This window comes from Sinocyclocheilus rhinocerous, unplaced genomic scaffold (genome assembly GCF_001515625.1).
Source record: "Sinocyclocheilus rhinocerous isolate Xijiao unplaced genomic scaffold, SAMN03320098_v1.1 scaffold898, whole genome shotgun sequence".
In the NCBI taxonomy this organism is placed as follows: Eukaryota; Metazoa; Chordata; class Actinopteri; order Cypriniformes; family Cyprinidae; genus Sinocyclocheilus; species Sinocyclocheilus rhinocerous.
The window spans coordinates 870718-880725 of record NW_015652144.1 but is presented as its reverse complement, the minus strand read 5'-3'; the positions used below and the strand labels follow the sequence as shown (position 1 = coordinate 880725).

General features: G+C 38.2%; 1 protein-coding gene across 1 annotated transcript in view; it reads right to left on the bottom strand.

Annotated features, from left to right (window-relative positions):
• adcyap1r1a (adenylate cyclase activating polypeptide 1a (pituitary) receptor type I) overlaps positions 1-3586 on the bottom strand; it is a 48886-nt gene extending 45300 nt beyond the window's left edge. Inside the window, exons 1-2 of the mRNA XM_016519203.1 lie at positions 3426-3586; positions 1159-1262 (exon numbers count right to left, since the gene is read on the bottom strand). Of these exons, the coding sequence (XP_016374689.1) occupies positions 1159-1257 (99 nt within the window). The 5' untranslated portion in view covers positions 1258-1262; positions 3426-3586. The remainder of the gene's footprint in view (positions 1-1158; positions 1263-3425) is intronic.
• Positions 3587-10008: the final 6422 nt, after the last annotated feature.

The window sequence follows — 10008 nt, the reverse complement described above, 5'->3', positions numbered from 1 at the left end:
TTAATAGACTTTTCACTCATTTCCTCCATGTCTGCAGTTATCTTTCACTAGTTGCATTCACTCGTTTCCCAGTCATCATGAATGTTGAATTCTCAATACAACTGAAATATTTGAGAGAACATCACATAAGCTAACTTCATAAATTGATGTTGATTTTCCTAAAATGTGGTTTTTTTTTTCATGCACCATTATAGTGATTAGTGTTCCCTTTGGTGGGGCACTTAGAACTTGGTTTATGTTACAATTATTATTTTCTTGTGAATGCTGCAATGCATCATGAAGTCAGAGATATTTGATTTCAAGGGAAAAAAGTAATACATAGATTGCTTTTATAATTTTTAGTGAATTTATTGTGTGTTTATTAATGATCTATTTCAAATTTCATTTTTCATAAAAATCTTGAGATGATTTTAATTGGGCTTATATAATCCTTAAATAGTGTGTGGTAGAATGCTCAAGTCACACACAGACGTAAACATTCAGCACGTGAAGCACAACAATGGTAACAATTCAATTTCATTTATTTTCATTAATTGTAACAATAACCATTTTATTTGTTCTTTTTGTTGTGCTACTACTGACACAAGACAGCAAATAAAATTGTCAAATAAAATCAACAACTGTAAAACAAAGCAACTGTATAATTTATTCATACTGCAATGCACTCTGGGAGTCAGTGAGTAGCTATATTAAGTCATGAGTAAACCTAAATGAAAGGATAAAGTACCCCCTACAGTTCTTTTTTAGTTACTAGAACTCTCGTGTAAGTAAACTATACTAACTAAGCATTTGCCAGTACAACATACTATTCCTATTTCACTTTACTTAGTTTTTTCAAGGCAATCGGTTTGCATGCTTTTTTTAAGTAAGCCCAACTAATTAGATTTTACAGTGTGGTAGCTGCTTTCTAGGGTTTTCTGGATGGTTGCTTAAAGTCTTTGGTCTCTAAATATGGCTATTTTATCATCTACTAGGCAAAATCATGATACCCAATGTTTAATAATGAGGGTTAGGGGTTTGAACTTTAAACAAGCAACTGTAATAGTGATTCTTGCCTTATCAAACTTCAATAATGGTCACATGTGTGAAATATAATCATCTAAATCCATGTGAATACAGGCCCAAAGCACACAAATACAAGCCCGTCTCTGCTCTTACCAGGCTGATGATGAGAAAGAGGACGAGGAAGGTCTCTCTAGTTGCGTGTCTATGCATTCTGCTCACGATTGTTCCCAGAGATCTCACACACAACCTCATAAAACCTAAAAGAGAAGGAACATTGTTTTAAAACACACACACACACACACACACACAGAGAGAGATACAGAGCTGCTTTAGTACTGGCCACATCATAATATACTGCAGCACAGTGGCTGATGCTCCGTCTGAACCCACAACAACACCGAATCACCCTTACATTCTTTATTATATACCCCCCCCATCCAAAATAATCAAATCTCTGATCGCTGAAGTGTGCAGGGCCAGTGCGAGTGGGCAGGGGTTTATGGGAAATGTGTGTCGGGTAGATTTACTGATCTACAGCGAGTCTAAGGTAGTATAAACCTGTGCGAGGATAGCGAACGGTCTCCGAGCCCCCGCTGTCTTACTCATCTTTATTAGCTCCCAAAAAAAGGAAGGAATGAATCATAAGGAATAAAACACACACATAGACAAAAACGAGCAGTGATTCAATTACATGCAACTGCAGAACTCCTAACTTGCATGATCAGAAAAACAAGACGATTCAGTGCCGAAAGGAATCAGATATTACACTGTTTTCCTCCAAATGAACGTGTGATGATTTGGTATGTGAATGCTTTGCAGCTCTCAAGTCTAGAAATGCCCATTTCAGTAGAAAATGTGCATCTAAATGTTTCTTCTTGCACATTCTCTCTCTTCTCCGTGCTATTTTTGCAACCCTTGTGGGATGCAAACAAACAGGCACTTCAAGGAGAGAAAGACAGTTGAGTGTCAATCAAACAGAAGGTTTTTTTATGGATGCAAAACACACACTGTGGCTCTGATAACCATCATAATGCAAAGCACAGGGCTGAAGCGGCTATGTTTCTGAATGGGCTCTGTGCTCTTGAAGGCACAACAGCATCTGGTAATAATAATAACGGTCAATTAACATTGCATGTTCTTGTGTATTTTTATACCGCTAATGCTATTGTGATCTACTGTATTGCAACATTAATTCCATTAACGGTGATGCATCTTTTCCACAACAGAAAAAGCAACACTGTAACACAAAGAGAAAAGCATCACATTTTCAGCACCTAATGAATTATAATGACTTAATATGGTTCACAATGTCAAAACATTACAAGGTCAAAAGTGTGGAATAAAATGGAATACATGCACTTTTATGCACTTTAAAAAAAAATCTGATTCATTTTGAGGCAGTAATTTGAATGGGAATATACAGGGGTTTGTTTTGCATGAATGTGAAGGCAGCATTAACGTGTGCTGTGACTCACTGCATGCCTTCATATTCACTGCAGAAATCTGGATTGATTTACTGATGATGGTGTGAGGCGTTTTTCTGGCTCAAGATGCACGAGTTTGCTTCATGGGGTGTAATATCAGTGAACTGGATTATATTTCACCCTAAAAGAACAAAAATGCAAAATGTTACTGGCTTTATATAGCCTATATTTTGCATCTTTGTCAGTACAGTTCAACCCATTTTCTCCCTAGTTTTTATTGTTAAGTCTCACGATGTTTAACTTTTGAGGTTTGGCTCTAATTCTCATTATTCTTAAAGATGGCTCTCATTAGATTCTCATTTCTGTAACAGAGTAATGAAATCATCAGTTTATTTTTTATTAAAATCAGTAGACTTTAGTACAACAAACAACAGCCTTGATACATATTAATAATTAATAATAGTACTGTTTAAATCATATAGAATTATTTTCTGCATTACAGTCAGTGGAAATGTGATTAATTGTGATGAAAATATTTATGCCAATATATTTTCGTATTATTTTCTTTCAGTTTTGAGGTGAAATGTGACATATGCTGGAAGAGATTCATGAGATTCATCCATTTACAGTTTGCATGAAAAACAGCTCATGCTCAACAAGGATTTGCGACAAACATGCTTTGGATGCATTAAAATGCATCCTTTTAAAGTGATAATGTGGATGAATCGGTACATTATAACCCACACATAATCGTTAAATTCCTGACCTGAACGTATATCCAACAAAGCAAGCCCAATAATCTCTGCGGTCTCTAAATATTCACTCTTCTCATATTAATAATTAATCCGTCCATAGAAACACGCGTGAAGCGAATAACACGCCGTGCACTACCGTGTATTATTGTGAACGGAGGTCGCCTGCATTCAATGTATCGCTGTAGCGTTACACTGCGATCAATGACTGAAGAAACGCGAAGAAAGAGAAGCGCAAACTCACCATCACAGAAAAACTCGCGATATAATTCCTCTTTTTCGTTGTAACGTCTGCAAATGGACGGTTCGATTCGTGCACCTGCGATTTCAACTTTGTCACCCGCGTCTCACATCGACAGACTGGAGTAATGAAGGTCTGTGGAGCACTGGAGGCGCGTGAGAGTGAAGAGCGGTGATTCCCTCACTGCTGCTGACAACCACCTGCACTGAGAGACACCAACATCACAGCACAGCATTCACATTATTAAGCCATCACACGCAATCATTGAACCCTCGACGCTTAAGACTGAATATTTCACCAACTGGCACTATGCATTCAATGCATTTTTTTTTTTTATTGCTTTGATTTGTAAGATTCTAATTGGGGTTTATAATCCATTAACTAGTGATCAATCCTACCATTATTCTTCACTAATAAGGCTCTCCAACACTGAAGATTCACTTGCATAAATAAACCATCACTCACCATTATTTAGCCTCATTGCACCAAAAATTAACACTATTCAAAAAATTTCACCAATTTGTAGTATGCATTCAGTGCATTTTCTTGTCTTTCTTTATTTTGTGAGTTTCTAACTGTGGTTTATAATCTATTAATAAGTGAACAATCCTACCATTATTCATCACTAATATTGCTCTCCAACACTGAACATCAATTGCATAAATAAACCATCACTCACCATTATCTATCATCATTCATCAACAGTGAACGTCACAATTTTACACCAGTTGGCATTATGCATTCAATGCATTTTTTTTTATTCAAGAAAAGCACGTAAGCATCCCAAGGCACAATACAAGTATCAATCTGTTATAGAATTAAGAAAGTGGGGAAAGAAAACACACAAATAAGCAAGAATGATAAATGCCCATCTACCTATAAACATATAGTCACAATAATAAGCATACAAAAAAGAAACACAAAACACATTTTAATCTAGAATCTGCTTTTTCAAAGTATTCCAGTGGGCTCCAAGATTTAATAAAAAGTTTATTTCAAATGTAATCTTTTCAAGTTTGAGGGCAAAAGGTAGGTCAAAAACCCATTGACGGTAAGTTGGAGGAGATGGCAACTTCCAATTAATTAGTATAAGCCGTCTAGCCAACAGTGTGCAGAATGCAATGTTATCCATCTCTAAAGCTGTCAGTTTCGCATTCTCCGGAAGAACCCCAAATAGTGCTGTCAAAGGGTTGGGGTCTACTGCCGTAGTAAAAAATGTTTGAGAAACACTTAAAAATTCTCCCCCAAAACCTTAATAACTTAGGGCAGGCCCAAAAAGAATGAAACAGAGAGGCTGGCTCCCCAACACAGCGCGAGCAGGTGGGGTCCAAATCTGGAAACATTCTGTTAAGTTGTACCCTAGACCAATGAATACGATGCACCACCTTAAATTTAATAAGCCTATGTCTAGAGCTAACCGAAGAAGAGTGTATCCTTTTTAAGACAGCATCCCAAGTTTCATTTTCTAACATAATACCTAAATCCTCCTTCCAATGAGATTTTAATGACCTACTAGATGGGGTTTGTTTGTCATTTATTATACTATAAATCTTTGATATGGCACCCCTAATACATGTATGCTGATATAAAACACCTTCCAAAACACCACTAGGAGGAGCAGAGGGGAACTCTGAAAAATGTTTAAGGACAAAGTGCTAAATGATTCCAGTATTAAAAGTACTCGAGGAATTGAGACCATAGGGTTAGACATAAATAAAATAAGATTGTCAGCATTTAACGAAACCTTCTGTTCTATGCCAGCACGAAAAATCCCCTGCACCTCAGAATCAGTAGTGCAATTGCCAAGGGGTTCAATAGCAATAGCAAATAAAAGTGGGGAAGGGGGGCAACCCCTGCCTTGTGCCCCGATTCAGTGGAAAGGATCTGAAATAATATTATTTGAGCGTACAGATGCTTTGGGAGTGGCATAAAGGAGCTTTATCCAAGAGATGAATTTTAAACCAAATCCAAACCTCTCCAAAACGTTTATGAGATAGTCCCACTCGATGCGGTCAAATGCTTTTTCAGCATCCAGAGAGACCACAACTTCGGGATTGTTGGAGTGAGGTGAATACACACCATTAAAGAGATGCCTAATATTAAAAAAAGAATGCCTGTCTCGAACAAAACCAGTTTGATCAGGTGAGATTATTCTATGCAAAGTTTTTTCAAGCCGAATAGATAATATTTTAGCTAGTATCTTGTAGTCACAATTTAAAAGCGATATGGGACAATAGGGTCACAGCGGTCCATTTTCTGATCTTACTTTGTTTTGTGAGTTTATAATCGTGGTTTATAATCCATTTACTAGTGAACAATCCTGCATTATTTATTACACCTAATACAGCTGTCCAACACTGAACATCATTTATATAAATAAACCATTATTCACCATCACTGATCCATCATTCACAAACAGTTAACACTTCAACAAAGCATTTTTTGTCTTTTTTTTTTGTTTGTTTGTTTTATGAGACTCTAATAGTGGTTTATAATCCTTTAACAAGTAAACAATCTTACCATTATTCATCATCACTAATATTGCTCTCCAACACCTAACATCATTAACATAAATAAACCATCACTCACTATTATATACCATCATTCACCAACAGAGCACGATTTTTTTTTCACCAATCTGCATAATGCATTCAATGCCTTTCTTTGACCACACTTTTGCAGTCCAGTAACTAGTGATCAGTCCTACTATCATTAATTTTTTACCATTACTAACATCACTCTCCAACACTGAAAATCACTCATATTAATAAACCATGTACACTATATAGGGATGCATGATATTATCGGGATGATATCGGAATCGGCCGATAATGGCTTTAGATGTATATCGGCATCGGCCCAATATGAAAAATTATGCCGATATGTCTTGCCGATAAGAGGAATTCTTTAACTCACATGTGCTCAGGGTGTGCTAGCGATTAGATCATGTCAGCAGTGTGGCTCATTCTTTAAGCAAAGTTTTGCCTGAATGATGATTAGATTCACTGTTTTTGGATCGCTGAATTTAATCTGAGAATGCAGGTACAGAATGACTAGTTCGGTGCGTGATAGATTAAACAGTAATAGCACGTGCAGCGCAGCCTCCAGGAGTTTTAATTCCTTTAAATAATTTGCTTATAATTTCCACACAGGAGAGACTTGGTGTTGTTTCCAAACAAAAGGAAATATATCGGTATCGGGTAACGGCCAAAAAGAGTTGAAAAATATCGGCATATCGGATACCGGCAAAATCCAATTTCATGCATCCCTAATTTACCATCATTCACCATCACTGAACCATCTATAACTAGCAATAAACATTATTCACTATTACTCACCATCATTAACCATTTTACCATCATTAAACCATCACTTGCCAAAAGTAACCACCACATAATTCACTCTCATCCAAGTCAATGAACTATCACTCACCATTATTCATCACTGAAGATCACTCACCATTACACACAGTCATTCAGACCTGTGAACAGTACAGTTAACGTGTACATATGTGACCCTGGAGCACAAAACCAGTCTTAAGTCGCTGGGATATATTTGTAGCAATAGCCAAAAATACATTGTATGGGTCAAAATTATTGATTTTTCTTTTATGCAAAAAATCATTAGGATATTAAGTAAAGATCATGTTCCATGAAGATATTTTGTAAATTTCCTACTGTAAATATATTAAAACTTAATTTTTGATAAGTAATATGCATTGCTAAGAACTTCATTTGGACAGCTTTAAAGGCGATTTTCTCAGTATTTAGATTTTTTTGCACCCTCAGATTCCAGATTTTCAAATAGTTGTATCTCGGACAAATATTGTCCTATCCTAACAAACTTGGAAAGCTCATTTATTCAGCTTTCAGATGATGTATACATCTCTATTTTAAAAAATTGACCCTTATGACTGGTTTTGTGGTCCAGGGTCACATAGTTTGCACAGTTCACTGTGAGTAAATGTGACTAGAATAGTCTCTATATATGCTTTCCTACCAACACAAGAGCCTACTGAACTGTACATAATACAACAAATACAGATTGTTGCAGTGCAGGTTTGTATATATTCGTTTGAGGTCTAGTTATAGGGAGTCTTGAGGTTTCTTTTGAAAGTGGCTGATGTATGAGCTGGAATTTGTTCCACCACTGAGGCCAAGAATTAAGAAGCTGTACAATCTGGACAAGCAGGAATCCATCATGTGGAGAGAAGCGGAGCGGATCACAGCGGTCCGGCTGGGCTTTACAGTCTCTGATCAGTCATAAGAGAGTGTTGTCTTCTTTAAGTTCTGTCTAGCTGTGCTAGTGTCAGAGATTCTCTCGGTCATTGCCTCTCTAACTGTGGCAAAACATTCAGCACACACTATTCTTCAAAAGTTTTTTTATTTTTATTTTTTTAAAGAAATACTTTTATTCATCAAGGATGCATTAAACTGATCAAAAGTCACTGTAAATACATTTATGATGTTATAAAAGGTTTCTATTTTAAATAAATGCTGTTCTTTTGAACTTTCTATTCAATAAAAAAAAATACTGAAAACACAACTGTTTCCAACATTAATAATAGTAACAAATGTTTTAATCAAATTAAGGCAACCAAGCATGGTGAGCATTAAAGACTTCTTTCAAAAACATTAAATTTTTTTTAACTGACTTAACTTTTAAATGTAGGTGTATATAGACTGTGAAACATGCAGGAAAGAAAAATCACAAATCTTTAATATCAAAACTGTTTATTCTAGACCGCAAGTATATTCATTTGAAACAAATCTACCTTTGTTATAAATCGCCAGCTTCTCAGATTTTCCTCTGGACCCCAGTAAATTTAGCTGTGTCTCGAGGTTTTGGTGGGTAAAAAAAAAAAAAAAAACAGGTCACCACCTGAAACAAAATCATTTGAGAAACATTAATCTAGATTTTCAGAAAAGTCTGCAATGAAAAGAACTTAAGATGTACATAAAACATCTTACACAATGTCAACATATCCATTAAAAGAGCAATCTTTGAGCAATAAATGATCCTCTGAGAGAATCAGCCTCAAGTTTCTCCATCTGTTAATGGATTAAAGGAGCAGATTAAAGGAATAGTTCATCTAAAAATGAAAATACACATAAAAAAAATAACAGAAAGTGGGTTTGGAACGACAAGAGGGTGAGTAAATAATGACAAAACTTTCCGTACAATTTCTAAAGGTTATAGTTTCCTTTTTTTAGTTTTGCCTGTCAGTTCTCTCAGTAAGCACGGAAACCAGTTGAGTCAGGTTTTTGTCTTGTAATCAGCAAAATAACAAAAGCCAACGGCTCTCACGCCGCTATCGCCATGGTGATTCGGCGGTGACGCAGAGCTGATAGATACTTGAAGGGTTGAGCGCTGAACTCCTGCGGCCCCCCGTGAAGAGCGCGCCGTGGGGAGGCGAACGGAAGGACTTGATAACGGCCATCAGCATCCACTCTCATTAAGAGGAGAGCACTGGCGCTCACACGCGTGAGACGATGCCAATCGCAAAAGAGTTCACTGCAATGAAGTCTGTCATTTGTGGCAGGAGAAAGGAGGCTCAGACTCAACGTGTGGTGAAATATCCCCGAAGGGGCATTTATTGAGTGACAATAATGAAAGTGGTGAAGGTGCTCCGAGGATCAGAGAGGCAGATCATCCACCGTGAAGAGTGTAGAAGTGCAGGTGCAGGAACCTGAGGTGCTCCGAGGATCAAAAGAGCCGATCATCAGCCGTGAAGAGGACTGAAGTGCAGGTGCAGGAACCTGCCGGAACCTTGTGATCTGGGATCTCTTAATAATCACTGGAGCCTGCAGGAGGAAAAGAACCAGAGACAACGTTAGCCTGGTCTTAGGAGATCTCATTCCCCTTGATGCTTCTTTCTGCTCCTGGCCTTCCCAGGCTTCTTTGGCTATATCTAAGAGCCCTCGTGGCTGCCGCCTGAACAATAGCTCGAAGGGAGTGAACCCAGTTGAAGCCTGTGGAACCTCCCGAACCCCGAACAACACATACGGAATCATGAGGTCCCAAGCACATCCGTCTTCGGCTACCACACATCTCAGCATTCTCTTAAGAGTCTGATTGAACCGTTCGACCAGTCCATCTGTCTCGGGGTGGTAGACCGAGGTATGAAGTTGTTTTACCCTTAGCAACTTGCATATGTCCGCCATAAGCCGGGAGACAAATGGAGTACCCTGGTCGGTCAATATCTCCTTGGGGATGCCCACCCGGCTGAACAGAAGGAACAACTCCTTGGCAATACTCTTGGAGGTAGCTTTTCAGAGGGGAATGGCCTCAGGATACCGTGTGGCATAATCCATGCTGACCAAGTTGTGTTCATGACCCCGAGCTGACTTTGGCAATGGCCCCACCAGGTCCATCCCGATGCGCTCAAAAGGTACCTCTATAATGGGCAGTGAAATAAAGGGGCAGGGGGGTGGTTTCTGTGGGGCGGTGCGCTGACAGACTTTGCAGCTTCTACAGAAATGCCTCACCTCTGCATTTACTCCTGGCCAGTGGAATCGATCCCTGATCCGCTGAAGCGTGTTATCTGGACCAAGGTGCCCTGTCAGTGGATGCGAGTGGGCCAGGG